The sequence below is a fragment of the Leiobunum rupestre genome, chromosome 4 (assembly GCF_980474605.1).
Source record: "Leiobunum rupestre chromosome 4, qqLeiRupe1.1.hap1, whole genome shotgun sequence".
NCBI lineage: Eukaryota > Metazoa > Arthropoda > Arachnida > Opiliones > Sclerosomatidae > Leiobunum > Leiobunum rupestre.
The window spans coordinates 15429167-15446039 of NC_143387.1; the positions used below are offsets into that span (position 1 = coordinate 15429167).

The following is a 16873-nucleotide window of genomic DNA, read 5'->3' on the forward strand; positions in this document are numbered from 1 at the left end:
AATAACCCCTCAAATACTTCATTACTTAAATAATTTTTAAATAGTTTGTATGAATAGTTAAGCCTTGTTGGATTTTAGATTTGTTGTCTTTTAAAACAATTTTCGCGGCGGGAAATTCGAACACTTGATAATTACTTAGTGCTGAATGATATTTGATTTATGTAAAAAGATATTTATTTCATTTTTCAATTATTATTTAAAGTTGTTACATATCAATAATTTTTGTATATTTTACCCAAAAATGCCTTCGAGTTGCGTTCCCTATGACCCATCTGTAAAAGGCAAAACACCTGGAGTTTCAAATAAATGACAGATCAGAATCGAGCGTTGTATGTTGTTTACATTTTTGTGAAACAGATTACCGTAAAGGTCTTAAATTACGAAGGCTGGAAAAAACGGCAATACCTACAGTATTCCCACAGTTGTAGCCAACCTGGTCAGTGGCAGTCATATTGCTAGTAGGCCAAACAGGCAAACCCTTATCTTATTAGGCCTAACTCCCAAGAGCGCGGGTGGTGGCACCAGTGTGGGAGTTGATATAAAAGGAGGTAGCAGAGGGAGAGATAGGGCTTTTAAGAGCATAGAGGCAGAGCTGTAGAGTCAGTGGTTAGTAGCAGTCAGAAACTAGTATGGGAGTCCCAGCTAGCCTGCTAGTCAGTTGTAGTTTTCCCCCAGTGGCTGCCAGGTTGCATTCTCTTCCCTTGGTGGCAATATCTAAGAAATATTAGTATCTTATTATAATAGGATAGTTATTGTATAGTTCGCTCTAAGGCCTCCGAAGGCATGTTACCCAACCTTCTAGAGTAGAGTGGCTATACAGTATCCAACTTATATGATACCAAATGCGTTGAGTACAGAGCCTGACACGCAGCGAACCACTTTAAAATTGGCAAGTTTGGCTTACGTAGCTGGTTTTGTGGTACAGAAAATGGGGCAAGCTGAATTTTGTAGCTTGTGTTTCCAGTGCATTTCCGGACCCTTCTCAAATTCAACACTTTTAGACTTTATTAAAACAGCCGACAGAGGAGGTATAAGTTACCCAAATAAGGATTTTGTAATGTTTCATTGAGGCAGCACTTCCTTATTTTCGAGAATCAGCAAGAATTAGCGAAAATATTGAATCTCCAGTGTTGCCGAAACTTACCAGGTGTCCAATTTTGCATTGCAATTTTAATGTCCCTCATGCCTCGATATCTGCCAAATTTATCTGTGACAAAATAATACAACCCGTAGTTGATAACATAACTAGGGCAATTTGATTTGAGAAAGTAAAGGAACTAGTTTATAAACCTCAATCGAGAAAACTTCTGAAAATGTAAAGGTTTTTCATTTTCATTATGGATTTTCATATTTTGATCACCATACACCAGTGATACTTCATTGTTTTCCAGGATTCTTTCATATCTACCATTCATAATTACCAGTTTTCATTCATATCTACCAGTATTCATATTTACCAGTGTTCATTAATATCTACCAGTATTCATATTTACCAGTTTTCATTCATATCTACGAGTATTCATATAAACATATTTACCAGCGTTCATTCATATCTACCAGTATTCATACTTTTTTACCAATGTTCATTCATGTTTTCGTTCATTATCACTGTTATTCCAACTATATATGTCTCTAAAATTTAATGAAAAAATGCAATTATTAAATTTTACGTCAAACAAATTATTTCATAAAAATATTAAAAGTATTTTTTATGCTCATTACACTAAAATTTTAGTTGCATCACTTTAAATATCAGTTTAATTGTTTATCTACTTGCCATCAAATAATTTAAAATCCAAACCAAAACGTTTGATGAAAAATTCCACATGTCGGTTTGTTTACATTCCATTCTAAACACGTGATTTTCACTGGCGCATGAGCGGTCGCACTTTTGGAAATAGTCGGTCTCGGCGGGAAAAATGAATTAGAAAATTTTGAAAAGGGTTGTAAATCATGGAAAAAGGTTTATTCTACCTCTGACATCGACGAATATAACGAATAGTTTTCAATAAATTCCTTAAAGTAACGAAAAACCATAATCGTTCCATTCGATTCTATGCTAATAGTTAGGTCCGGAGGTGGCTCCAGCGCCTCCGTAGCGGCAAAGAACGAATTTCGCTATTTTTGATCTTTTGGGTAGGCCGCCTGGTGCGAGCGTAGTGAGCGCGCGAAGTTGGCCATGACATAACACTAAGAATTTATTTAAACCATAAATTTATTTTTTTCACCCATCATGCATCATGAGTGACCCATAAATATTCAACTGGACTATTCTCGCTTCCCTATTAAAAATATAAAAAACCGTGATTGGCAGTAAATGGATATTGAAAAGACTATAGAACTTAATTCTATCAATTTATTATTTGAAAACTAGCACAAAAATAAAATTGACATTCTTATATCAAATAAATTTTAATTTTAATTAATTTAAACTTCCAAGTTGACATATTCTTATCTTCTTAGAAACCGCCGCAAAATGCCCTTGTATTTCGTCCATTATTCATGCGGTGAGATGGTAACATCAGTAGCGCAACTAAAAATAATTTAAAGGGGGACGTGGGGTTATAGGAGGCTGGGATAAAAAAAGAATTCTGTACTTCCTAAAGTTGGAGAAGACATTTCATTGGTCGCTGGTGATTACTTAAGAATTGATCCCGCCTTCGCTTTTAATTGGTAATGATAGAGTTCAATATACATAGGTGAAATAAATTAATATTTATATTTACTGTTAATGACTAATGTGACAGGATCCGGGGAACTTGGCACCTTTTTTTCCCGCACGGGAGGGAGTAAGGAAAATGTCACCAGCGTTCGCTTCAATCGCGTCAGAAGACGTTAGTTTGTTACCGGGAAAAAGCTTACTTTTTAGTCATTCTCCTTAAGTATCCATATTGGAAAAATAGAGCTGCACGTTTTTGCTCCAGTGTTTTACTTGCTTAATATAGTGTAGAAATAGCTGTTCAGGATTTTTTACAGATTGTCTAGATCAAGAAAAGATTGCCCACTTTCCCAAAAAGGTCATTTAAGATTAGCAATTTCTTGGTTCCGAATAAAAAATATTTTATATTTACGAATAACGATGAGTAAAAACTAATATCGTCTACTTTAGCTGCTACCTATCTAGGTATCAATGTCGAACTAAAGGGGGCGTAGCGATAGTTTTCGGTCGCGAATAGAGGACGTATGTAGCAGGGATGCAAAAAATGGGCTCGAAGAGAAAAAAGTAAGCTGACATGTTTTACTAAAATGGCTATGAAATTTCAAGTCCGACGATATAATACATAGAAATCTCATAGGTAACTAGAATGCTGCCGTGTAACTCGCAAATGGGCCAAATGCCGTGGCAGACGATAGCCAGATCTCAGCCAATCAGAGCTCAAAGAGTGGTTCTTCCAAGAATTTAATGTCACCAGAGAGAATGACGTCACCTATCTCCCGCTATAATAGCGGATCCAAGGAGGATTATTATCCTCCTTGGCGGAACCACTCTACGGCCTCTCATTGGCTGAAGGTTCAAGGCGAACTGGCGTCAAGCTCGGCTGTAGGCGGCAGCATTCTAGTTACCTATGAGATTTCTATGATATAATAACACCAACTACGCAGCCTTGCGTACATTCTCATAGAACAGGTAGAACGTTGTTGGGGTAGAGTATAGCGCCGCCGTTTCAACGCCGCCGCTGCCGAGTCATTTACTTTTCGGCGCGCTGCCGCCGCCGATAAATTTCGATACCACCAGTTACACAGATGAAGTAATAACAGTGGCGGCATAAGGGGGGTGAGGGGGAAGGTCCGCCCCAGGTACCAGGGGTGCCATCGGAGAAGCTCGAGGGGGGGTGCACGGTCCTGGGGGGTGTCACAAAACACTGCCGTCGCCCCGGGGACCCAGCCTTCTTAAGCCGCCACTGATTAATAAGATTCAGTTACCCAGATTAATTAAAACGATTCAGTTACCAAAATGAATTAAAAGGATTCAGTTACCCAGATGAATTAAAACGATTCAGTTACCCAAATGAATTGAGAAGATTCAGTTACCCCGAGGAATTAATCAGATTCAGTTACCCAGATAAATTAATCAGATTCAGTTACCCAGATGAATTAATCAGATTCAGTGACACAGATGAATTAATCAGATTCAGTGACACAGATGAATTAATCAGATTCAGTGACACAGACGAATTAATCAGATTCAGTTACACAGATGAATGAATAAGATTCAGTTACACAGACGAATTAATAAGATTCAGTTACACAGATGAATTAACAAGATTCAGTTACACAGATGAATTAATAAGATTCAGTTACACAGATGAATTAATCAGATCATCAGCGTAAAATCTTAGATCGGGGCTAATTTCCTAAATTGGTGGTGTACCTATCTCTCGAAACGCTCTGAGATGTTCTATCTCAGGAGAAGCCACGATATTTCTCAAACGCTTAAGAAAGAATAAAGAATTTAGAAGACTCACAGGGACCCAACTCTGCAAATATTTCGTATTTCATTGAGAGCGGCTCTATGGGGCAGCCGTGCCAACTCGGGGCCAGAGTCGTTACGTAAGTATGAAATTGGAATTTACATAGCGGCCAACTCAAGAAATTAATTAGCTGCTTAATTTTCAGATGAAAAGCACATGTTTGATGTTTTAAAATGATAAAGCGTTTGCTTTGCAAACGAAAATCGAGCAGCTGATAAAATTATCGCGTTAGTGGCACAGACCATGGTAGAACTTCTTCTATGTAAATTGAGAGGAATAATTGGAATAATGATGTTTGACCACTTCCAAAAGAAAACACTTTTGCTATATGGAGAAAGGTCCATCAAGACTATTTTTACATTAGGTTGACCAAAAGTAAATAGACATGTTTATGTCTATTTACTTTTGGTTGACGCAGTGCATAACTACTTTTCGTGCTCTATAATTTTTACATAACTATGGTCATAATTGCAGATTTATTTCAAAAACCTGTTTTTAAGGGCTTAGCTCTCAGGCGGCTTTCTATGGAGAATGATAATTATTCGAAAAAATTGGTCCCATTGCGTAATTTCCATCCTCCTAGCTTGGAGGAATAAAACAAGTATACAGGAGTTGCGGAGAGCTGCGAAATCGGTTTCGTCAGTGACTGTGAACTCGCGCGAGACGGAGGGGTTCAAACGCGACTAGCGCCAGCTGCATACGGAATTTTGCAACTATTCTCATTTTATATCATAATTGTTTTCGCGTCGTCTGGTTTGTTTTGAAACATTTCTAAATTCTTTGCACCTTTTTCCAAAATGACTCGTATTTGTTTGGAGGAATAAAACAAACCAGACGACGCGAAAACAATGCTATAAAATGAGAATAGTTACAAAATCCCGAATGCAGTTGGCGCTAGTCGCGTTTGAACCCCTCCGAATCGCGCAAGATCACGGTCACTGACGAAACCGATTTGGCAGCTCTCCGCAACTCCTGTATACTTGTTTTATTCCTCCAAGCTCCTAGGCTATATAACTGGCAACAACCAGTCCAGTTAAATTACAAGGACCTAGTATGTTTCACGTTATCTGTGGAATCTCAACAAATTTGGTGAGAAAACCAATTATTTTTTTAATAATCGGTAATTAATGTCCATTATTGTTGTGTAATCTTGTCCTTTTTAATTTTTAGAAAGATTTTCGCAAAATATTATGTTTTAACGATTTTTGTATTATGTAACGTTTTTAGTTTTATCGTTTGTTTATCAAAGGGCTTCGGCGTTTCACTCTAAAATTGATGCTGCAGACGCCTCAAAATGCGGCATGTAATTTTTTTATAACTTTAATAAAATGTTAAGTTTATTCAAATAACCATTATTTAATGGCTTTCATATATCTAACCTCGAACTAGGAGTTTGATTTTTTAATATAGTGGCTATACGGAACTGGAATTTTTTTAAATTATTTAAAATGCATAAATAGAGCCACCATAGTCAGGTTAGATAAACATTTTCCTGAGTAGGAGAGTATAAAAGAATATCAACAGAGTATTACAAGTTCTGTATTGCCTCTAAGGTTAAAGTTGTGAAATGGGTAATTTTTTATAGCTCGCAGTAATTAGTTCTAGAAAACTAGCAATTGTATAGTCAATTTTGATCTATACACTGGTAGGTTTCGATAGTTTGAAGTTGCTCATTTATCAATTGTAGGTTAAGGAAATGTAAATCTACATATTTTTAAGAATAAATGTATTGAGTTTTTTTATAGGTAGAGAATGTATAAGACAAGAATTAGAGTAGTGTGACTTATGTTATTTTACCAATTCCATGCTTGGACATCTGGTGATTTGAAAGTGGAAAGACTTTGAAGTTTTTAGAAACTTAAGAAAGATTCTAATACAGATAGTTAAAAGGTATTAAAAGACTTCTGGTAAGCTGTTGGCTGGTATTTGGAATTTTAGCACTTTTAACCATGTGCCTGCTCCTGTTTTGATTGGATCCCATCAACTGAAACATTCATAATGCTAAAAGAATGCTGTCCCTTTTAACAAACTGAATCTCATCGGGGATGCAAATTCCCTGTCATTCACAAGTGCATTCTAAACTGCTTATAATTAACTTGCATATTAAATCAAGATCTTGAACTATTTTAAGCTCGTTGTTTCACCGTTTAATGGGCTTTTTTTCTGCCAGAATTTTAAAGCTTCAAAACATAATGTATTTCAATGAAGGAATTATAAAATGACAAAAATTAGGTTCCTTAACCATTCTAAATTTCAGTCTAACCAGAATAAACCAAATATTCAAAAAGTAATTAAAATTAAAGTAAATAAATATCATTTTAGTTTGCACAGCTGTCTTCAAATATAAAGGAAAAGCCATTTTACAACCTCGAATCCAGCCCATCTTAAATTTTTAAATTAGTGTCAAACTTCTTATTAACGCCATTTAAAATCTCAGTAATGTTAAATTGTTTTTCTATAGAGTATTAAATTTCCATGAAGAGAATGAATCAAGATAGATCAGCGCAAGGGATAACAGTTAAAACAGAGAGAAAGGGAAATTCAACGAACCATTCTCTTAGTTCTCCTCCCTCGCCGCTTATTTATTCAACGAGTAACAGTGGAGTTGGTAGTAACAGCAGCAACTCTGAAGCAGACTTCCTTAATCTTGGGTTATCAAAGGTATACTCCTGATGAAAAATGTATTCAATTCTTATTGCCATGCTATTAAAATTTGGAAAGTGCAAAATGTAGCTCCGTATGTACTGAAAATAGGTTTAATAGTTACTTGAATAATTGAAATAATTTGAATAAATTTTTTACTTCCAAAATTTGTGTTCAGAGTAAAACCATTAATTAATTACAAAAGTTACCCTTTTAGAATAGATAAATAATTAATATAATTACTTAATTATGAAAAGAAACGCATAACATTCATTGAGATAATGTACTCTATTATTAATTGGAAGCTTTCAGATCATGGTCCTTCAGCGTTAGTTTCTTAGATTATAAAATATATACAACTTTCTTCTCTTTTTACTTAATGTAATTCGTTCTTTCTAACTCCCAGCTATCCCTGGTGTTTATTACAACAATTTTCCCATCTTTATTGTTTTGATATTAATATTCTGATAATCAAAATTGTAACATTACCGTTTCTAAAATAAGAAAAGATTATTTTAGAATAAATGAAAACCAACTGATTCTATTGCAGAAAAGTACATCACATTATAAGTAATGCCATAGAAAATGTTAATTCAGATTTTATCCCCGATCTTGGAAACTCTTTGGTTGAATAAAAATTTGAAGAGTCAATGTGAAAACACTTAACTATTCTCACTATTAACGCAATGCAAAGTGAAAGTCTAACACTTATTTCACTCAGGGTTGTCTGATTTAAATATAGTTATTGTTTAAAAAATATCATTGGTTAAAATCACCTTTTATACTTTTTTAAAAGTGTATTAACGCAATGCAAAGTGAAAGTCTAACACTTATTTCACTCAGGGTTGTCCGATTTAAATAAAGTTATTGTTTAAAAAATATCATTGGTTAAAATCACCTTTTATACTTTTTTAAAAGTGTAAAAGTGGTTTATTTCATTTCAGAGCAAATTAAATTACAAGTAATAATAGGTGTTTCTATAAAATAAAAACTTAAAGTATAAAATGATTTTCTCTGCGTTAGGAGCTTAAGCTTTTTAGTTTATTATTGGCATGCACATTTTGCATACTGACTTCAAATTCCAAAATCTTTATCGACTCGAGAGCATGTGCTCTCTATCTTCAATAACTATAGCTAGTGACGTTGAATAAACCTTTACACGTGGCCTCCCGTATTTTATAGAAACACCTTATTACATTTTATTAGGATTAATTACAATTAGTTTACATTACTGTAGCCCAAATTGTCAAGAAAAAGAGGCATAAAATGTTTAATAATCAATGAAAGGGTTCCATCAGCCTCGTAAGGGAAGAAACTTTCGCCCCCCTAGCCATTCTGGATTTAGATTAATGCCACTAGAGGTCGCGCTAAGCGAATGTACGATGACCGTGTAGTATTCCTCCCTGAGTTCACGAGTCTGTTTTAAAATATTATTAAACAAACTACCCTTTTACCATGAGCAAGTTGAGGAACAAGTAACATTGCGTTTTTTACAAGGGCATACATTACGTATTTTACCACTAAGACAATTTGTTGAACAAGAACAACTTTCCATATTAATTAAATTCGAATAAAAGCAAACTAGGCAAAGGTAACAAAAACTCAGTCTGTTGCAACCGATATCGAAATCTGAATTTCCGCCAAATGACCACGTGTTTTGTAAAGTCTAGTATTACCTAAATTTTGTCTCCTTCTGCGTTAAATAAATAGTGGTTTTTCATCTCACCACCTGTCATTCCCTTACAAGGCTAATGGAACCCTTTAAAATAAAAAATTATTTAAATAAAATTGATTTTTTGATTTTTTTTAATTTAAAAAATTAACCATCATGGCACATTTTTTAAGTTGAGCTTTGTACTTAAGAAATGTTTTATGGGTGCTAATAACTTCCTAATGATAGTAAATATAATAACTCACGCCACACTAAAATGTAAAATTATCTATTTTAATGTACGGAATTGAAGCGTTTTCATACAAAAATGATTTAAATCACATGGTGAAAGTATTTTAATAAACTGGTAGAACTGTTCGAAACCAGAATCAAAAATAGCTCTTTCGTATTTAAAGTAATTTTGTGAAATGTTGAATGTTACCATGGCTAAAAGAATTCTAATATCTTGTAAAATAATTTGTGTTAAAAATTAAGTTAAAGTACCAGAATTTGGTAAGTCGGGAGTGGTATACACCATAGCTTGTGAATGCTCTTGAAAAGGAGAGGAATGTATAAAAAGTGTTAAATGAAATTTGGCAAGTCACTTGATTGACACAAGGTTGACTGAGATTCTGCAAGAACCAAGATTGTTATAAGTATTGTTTTAAAGAGCTTATATACATTAAAAATATAGGTCAAGGAAACCTTGAAAATGAACAATAGGATCGAATGGGTGAGGGAATTTTCAGTGGAGTAGAACCAATGATCACATAATAAAGTAAAAAGTTGTATCAGTGTAAAGCAAAAATGTTTTGTATTTCACAATGTTAGAAACTTTGGTTGAAGTATATTACCTCAATGAATTCCATTAGTATTTTTATTTTTATTATTAACTAATTATATTTAATTACCATTAATCATGGCAAAAAACTATCAGTTTAAGATAAATAGTTATTGATAAAAAAAATATAATCCTTATTTTGAAATTAGCAGTGGTGTGAACAAAACCTTTTTGTAGTGATGTAGTTGTCTGATTTTAAATATTGAACCACTTTAATTCTGTGCGAATATTTTTTATCTAAATTAAATTTTCAAAACATACAAAGAAAACTACTTAATAGTGATAAGTATTTGGATTTAAATATTTAGTTATCAAACCATTGTAAAGTTCGCAATTGCCAAAAAAATATTTAATAGAAGTTGATTGTTTACTGGACTCAACAAATTTATTGCCACGGGCTATGAGCAGAGTTGTCGCTTTTGCTAGTTCAGCTTAACTATGGGGATGGATGAGGAAAAAGTAAACAATTAACAAACACACAATGTCAGTGTATTTTTTTTAGTTATGTTTCTTTCTTTTACTAATTTAGTGTCAATGTTCTAGAAAGTAAGGTTTTTTTAAAGCATCATAGTTTTGGTCAACTTAATCTCATTTTTTCCAAATTCAGGAAATGTTTGAATTTTTCAATTGTTTTGCATTTTGATTCATATATCATTCCATAAAGTTGTATTACTGGGAACAATTTCGATCGAATTAATTTTTAAAGACATGACAACAAAAATTGTGCTTAATTATGATCCAAATGTGATTATTAAGACTCTTGACAATAACTGTTTGACCAGAAGTTGATACATGAGCTTTGTTCATACCAATAAATTACTAACAGCGTAAAAATTACCAAAGCTAAAAAACAATATCAAATTTGAAACAATACTGATGAATTAATAATGGAATATTATATAGAAATAATAAAAATTTATATCTTTTTGTTAAAGGACTTCTATGACGGAACTGACGGAATGAGCAGTTCACATTCAAGTCCAGCACCAAGTCCATCATGTGTTCAAATTGATCATGATATATTTGGCTCCGGTACAATCAGCTTAGAAGAAAGTTTATCTCTACTTAATGGTTCAAGTCAGAAATGTATTAGCAACTCCCCTTCTGACTCTGCGAGTGCTTCTTGCCAGCGTCTTTGCTTAGTTTGTGGTGATGTTGCATCTGGATTTCACTATGGAGTTGCATCATGTGAAGCCTGCAAGGCTTTCTTTAAAAGAACTATTCAAGGTAATATTGAATACACTTGTCCTGCTTCTGGGGAGTGTGAAATCAACAAAAGACGCAGAAAAGCCTGCCAAGCTTGTAGATTCACTAAGTGCCTCGCTATGGGAATGCTTAAAGAAGGTAAGCAAAACATTTTCTAATCTTTTATTCAAGTTATTGGTAATTTCTTACAGTAGACCTGCAACCCCTTTCCCCCCAAATTCAGCCATCGCTTAATATACTTTTTGAGGGGAGTTTCCCTTTCTGGGCTTGCCTGATTTTACTACTCTGATTGAAATGTTCTTAAATTTTGGGAAAGGGGGTTCCGATCCCTGAACACCTGCCGGAAAAACCACAAACACCCATCCTCATGAAATAACAGTGGGTTTAATAATAGTATCTATTGCTAAATTGAAAATTCCAATGAAAAAACCTTTGCTTGTTTATTGAAATTTATTTGATGAAACCTTTATTTGCAAGTTGAAAGAGGAATTCGAATGGCAATATAAACTAATTAGATCAAAGATCCGACTCGTAACATCAATATTCAATACAACTTACCTAAGTTACCTGGGGTTCAAATCCAGATCATTAAGAGTGTAAACCAATGCTCTACCATCTTTGTCAGTGGGTCAGTTGGAAATTTGCTCTCAAAATATTTCTTTACTTTCAACATTTTGTACATGTGATATTGCTAATCCTTGGCAAAACAATAATAACAACAAATACGTGTACATTTTCGCATGTACCCTTCTAAATATTGCATTATGTTAAGATTCTTCTAACTTATTTGTAAGTTGAAAATATAAAGCCTCAAATAATGTAATTAATTAATAAAAAAATTAGTCAAATTTAAGTAAATGAAAAATATCAGTGGCTGAGAGAGTGTGAGTGACAATTTATCACTCATTCTCTCAGCCACAAGGTGCACCACTAATCCGTATTAACATGGTTACAACATGTTAATGTAAAATGTACCATTACAATTATTTCGTTAAACCGTAATGAGCCATATTTAGTCTCTGGCTAGAGACCTAGATGTTAGTTTGAAAACACTTCTTATGGCATACTTATGATATGATTTATGATAATGATATGATTTAAAAGTGGACCAAGCTTGATTTATTTTACTACATGTATTTTTAATATAGGAGTTCGTTTGGACAGAGTAAGAGGTGGAAGGCAAAAGTACAGAAAACTTTCTGATTCCAGTTTCACTACAACGGTTCCCTGTAAGAAACCAGCTCTAGATGGTAGGCTGTACTTATAAGTGTATTAAGTACAATTGTGTTAGTGTGAATGATTTCTGAAAGTATACCTTTAAAACAAAAAGGTTATTTTGCTTTATAAAAATCTTAAAAGGAAGGCTACTCTGAGCTTTAGCACATCAAAAAAGCTCTTCAAGGTGCTGAAAATTAATTACCTTTAAATCACAAGGAATTGCTCTGTGAAAATTTTGGTGATCAGAGCTCTGGCTGTCATCTCATATCATGTATATTGAGATGTCAAAACTGTTCAATCTGAAATAGTTCTGGTCTCAATCTTAGTGTGGTACTGTGTGTTTCTTTACATAATTTTGAAGATAATTTCTGTACTTGGTATAAATCGCTAATCAAACTATAGATTCAAAGAAAGTAAACAAGGATATTAGACCTAATTTTTCTGCAGTTGATCTTTAACTATTTATGTATGTTTAATTGCTTATTGTAGAATATACGTACCAGCTACCATATTTATTTATTCAAGACTCAATTGTAAAACAGATTACTCTAAATGGGAATATTCTAATTATTATTATTATTATTTTTAACGAAGTACTTGTACTGTAACTATCTGATTTTCTTTTTCAAGATAACAAACTTTTGGAAGCTTTACAAAATTGTGAGCCGGAAAGTCTTCAAGCTAGACAGGACCTTATTAATAACTCTACCATGGAAGGAAATCTAAAAGTTATGACAATACTAAGTGACGTCATAGACAGAGAACTAGTTGGAGCCATTTGTTGGGCTAAACAAATACCAGGTTTCACTCGTTTATCTTTTAATGATCAAATGAGGCTTTTAAAGACATCCTGGTCTGAAATATTAGCTCTTCTTCTTGCATATAGGTAAGAGTATAGTGTAACTATAAATGCTTTGGATGGGGTTTTTGAAAGGGCCAAGTTAACTGGTATATATATATATTATATTATATGATATAAAAAAACAATCATATTCTACCTCCAAGGCAGTGTAGTGCTTATTATTAGAAATAATATCTCACAATTTAGCTGATGGGGAAAACAATTGTAGATTTATTTATAGAAACTAATTAATTGTTCAGCTATACAAATTTTGTAGCCAACCATCACTTGTGCCAAAAGGTCAATTTTTACGAAGAAGCCATTAAAATTCCACAAAATCATTTGAAAAGTCCGTGTGAAAATAGAGTAGATCTTTCCCTTCTGTACCTATGAAAACATATTCTACCAATGAAATTTTAGGATAGAATGTGTACGATTGTCATTAAACATTTTAAGACACCTCTCGAAAACGTGTAGGGAGAACATGTAGGAGTGTAGATTGCACAGAATCGCACTGTAATCTACAAGTTTCCCCTTGACTTTTTGGAACGGTGGCTTAACCTGTCTATTGTTTTTATTATCTCTTTAAAATACTTTCTTGAAACTCAACTTTTTGTAAAGGGAATAATTAAACGTAAATTCCAGAGACAAATTTGAGAAACCGTTCCAAAATCTAGGTTGATTGAGTAATGTTAATTATACTGCGCTTCAGCAGGTTAGACATAGCAGATGCACTATTTGTTATTTGGTTTACTCAGATCTAAGTCAATATAGATTCAAGGTTTACTTCTGAATTTGAGTAAAATTGGTTTACATATAAAGATTGAACAAAGAGTTCCATGTATATTAGAACCAATTCAAAAACAGGTTCTATGGTTTTGAATTAGTGTCCTAGACCGACTACCCACTCTATTGTAAAAACATTCATAAGTCTAAAATATTGTTCCCTAAGTATGGATTTTTAGAAAATATTTTACTGAGCTAGTAAATTAGAAATAGAAAATTGCCCTTTAGTGAGGCAATGTCATATGCTACCTTACACGCTAGAGCCAAGAGACTGCTCAAGAGTCCATTAAATAAATGAAGTGTCATAGACTTATGTTATGTAATACACTTTTTGCGTGGATTTTAACTCCCAACCACCATTGCATATCAGCTTTGAGAGAGTAAAATCTAAAAAAATATACTATATTAGCCCTCTCCATACTTCGATCACTCCTGGCATAAGTATTCCATAAATGACACTTCCACAATACATGCAAAATTTTGCTGTAATCTGCCAACAACAAAATACTACAGTGGGCTTCATCCCCTTTAAGTGTCTACTGTATTTAGTTTCACAAACCCTTTTGCTGCGGAAAATTTTGAAGATTTCACTCCATAAATATTTTCCAAAGTAGGAATGCTCAGTCGATATATTATAAGATCATTGTAAAAGACAGTTCAGTACACTTTCATACCACTTTGTTCTAATTTTTCATTAAAAAAAGTTTGCAAGGGCATATCCAATTTTGTTTTCATTTTACATGATACATATTTTCTATCACAAATCAAATATTGGTGTTTTTTATTTGTTAACACTCGTAACCCCCTCTATAAAAAAAGGTATGATCTAGCTTCTGAAGTCTGGCGTACATCTGGCGTGGTCAATCAAATAAAATATTATCATAAGTTAGTTAATCGATATTTTTTTATTTTCAAATATTTTTCTAATATTGTTATTGGCTTAAGTGAAGCTGATATTGGCCAATACCGATATTATAAAAATAGGCTGATATAACAGTGCATTCCTATCAATCGGGGTTTACACTGTTTACTAAAGCATGTTTAATTTTTATACAGATTATTTAAAATTCTCTGATAAGGGTATATAGAGGTTAAAACGTAATAAGAAAACAAGTGTCAGAGATTTTATTGTTTTGATAAATGGTTTTAATCTAGGTCACTTCAGCCATCGGGCAACGGAAGTAACCAAATATCTATTGTAAATCTGGCATTTGCTAGTAATTGGACATTAGACGAGCAACAAGCAATTGACTGTGGCTTAGAAGAGATATTTGTGGGAATTGTCCAATTAATGCAGAGACTAGATACACTTTCACTGGCTAGAGATGAATACTTAGCACTGAAAGCATTGCTTCTTACAAATTCGGGTAAGCACCAGGTTTCTTAAAAACAGAAGCAAAGTTATCAGATCACTATAGAGTAATATCGGTGTGACGTATGTCGACGTCACCCATGTTTTTTCCTATAGATAAAAAACTGCCCTCAAAATGGCGGCCATAGCCCAAAGCTACAGAGCGATACTACTCTATTCCCTATAATGGAGACTTATTACTATTTTCAAATTCTATGCTATGGAAACCCTTTTTTTCCTATTAAGGAAAAGCTTTCCAGTAAATTGATAACTTTGTTTCATGTTTTTGTTTGTAAGTTTTAATTTTCAGTTAAAATACCATTCATTCTTTGCAACCTCCATTCTGTTTTAAGCTAATTCTGTTCTCTGTACATTATTACACAATTAGGGCTGTGCAGAGAAAATTGATGAGCTCTAGCTTTTCCTCAAAGCCTGGGTATCTTGCCTCCCCCCCCCCCCCCTCTGCAGCCTCATTCCTAAAACTTACAAAATATTGTGAGTGGATATTTAAAAAAATATGTATTAAAACTTACACAAATTGTCACTTTAATCAGGTTATAAGTGTACAATCCCTTTCTTAACAAGGTTGGTTTATCAGGCAGTAACATATTAGTTGCCCAGCTTATTGAATTTGACATCAGAGGATATTGAGGTCTCATTCTCCTATGATGGACCAAAATAATAGTTTTGATCCAACTAGTTTCAGTCACTATTGACACAGCAATTCTTTTTTTCCTACCCCAACTTCAAAAAATCTTTCGAGGGTGGAAAGCCATTGGAATTTATTTTACCATCTATTGGTCTTGCTCAATCATGCTTCTTTTAAATAGTGTTTTTTCTCGTTACAGATACACAACTAGAAAATGCAATATCTGTACAAAGTCTAAGGCAACACCTTCTAACTACCTTATACGATTGTGTGGTGGCCTCTTGCCCCACCTCAGCTGTAGTAAATCATTACAGTGAACTGTTGCTTTGCCTTCCATTGTTACGACAACTTGGGACAGAAATTAGAGCATTTTGGTGTCAAGTGCGACAAGAAGGGAAAGTTTCTATGAATAAATTATTTGTAGAGATGCTGGAACCTCACTTTCCACCAAGACCTAGGTAGAAAAGCTATATAGTCTTAGCTTGTGTGTAGGAATACTTTAGCTCCCAAAATTTGATATTATCAAATTTAGCACTTAAAATTTCACAAAGCCAGTCTAAATACTGGCTTAAGAAAGTGAAATCCACTGACACTCTATAAATAGAGTGTAAATTTAAGTTCCATTACAAAAGATGTACAGAGAAAAATGTTGAGAAAAATATTGGTTATATATCAGAATTTTAGATGTCATGGATTTTAGTTTTGTCTGTGTTAAATGATATTATAAATTATATTTTCTAGTAACTTGTAGGCTTATAAAAATTCAGTTTTTATTGTGTAATTAGGATTTATATTTGAGTCAATAGATTGTAAAGATAGAATATGATAACTTTGATTTTATGAAATTAGACCTTTATTTGTGAATTAAAGATTTAAAACGTTGTTTTCATTTGAATTGAGTTCCTATTCCCAAAACTCACCAAAAATTAGCAATCCAACATTTAGAATGGTGATTAGTACTACTTTAAAAACAAGTCACAAATCAAGACATAGCGCGTGTTGACAGATTTTTTGTTTAGATCAAATTCCCCTTCATTGAAGCTCAACAAACGTGGCGTGTGGGAAACTGGCAGAATCTGCACTTTAATTGTGACACTAAGGGAAAAAGAGGAAACTGTTGCCGGATTTAGTCCAACAGCAGACCACATGTGCTTGTATGCCAAAGTTAAGAGCTTGTGTCACAGTGTAGTTGAAGCAGATTTTGCTTCTCTTTTA

General features: G+C 33.6%; 1 protein-coding gene across 5 annotated transcripts; it reads left to right on the plus strand.

Annotated features, from left to right (window-relative positions):
* Positions 1-5481: 5481 nt before the first annotated feature.
* Positions 5482-16540, plus strand: ERR (estrogen-related receptor). Of its 5 annotated transcripts, none has more exons than XM_090172081.1 (7): positions 5482-5561; positions 6934-7133; positions 10543-10951; positions 11962-12063; positions 12662-12917; positions 14814-15025; positions 15858-16540. In XM_090172081.1, exons 2-7 carry the CDS (start codon positions 6948-6950, stop codon positions 16118-16120), a joined length of 1428 nt encoding a protein of 475 aa, XP_090028207.1. In that variant the 5' UTR covers positions 5482-5561; positions 6934-6947; the 3' UTR covers positions 16121-16540. The 5 variants fall into 5 exon arrangements, with proteins under 5 accessions (XP_090028207.1, XP_090028205.1, XP_090028206.1 ...); XM_090172079.1 differs by lacking the exon at positions 5482-5561 and adding an exon at positions 5603-5775; XM_090172080.1 differs by lacking the exon at positions 5482-5561 and adding an exon at positions 5603-5771.
* Positions 16541-16873: the final 333 nt, after the last annotated feature.

Excerpts from the sequence above, each read along its gene's own strand:
- ERR (XM_090172081.1), top strand. The coding sequence starts at position 6,948 with ATGAAGAGAATGAATCAAGATAGATCAGCGCAAGGGATAACAGTTAAA. Across the intron at positions 7,134-10,542 it reads TTAATCTTGGGTTATCAAAG|GACTTCTATGACGGAACTGA; the intron begins GTATACTCCTGA and ends TTTTTGTTAAAG. Across the intron at positions 15,026-15,857 it reads ATTGCTTCTTACAAATTCGG|ATACACAACTAGAAAATGCA; the intron begins GTAAGCACCAGG and ends TTCTCGTTACAG.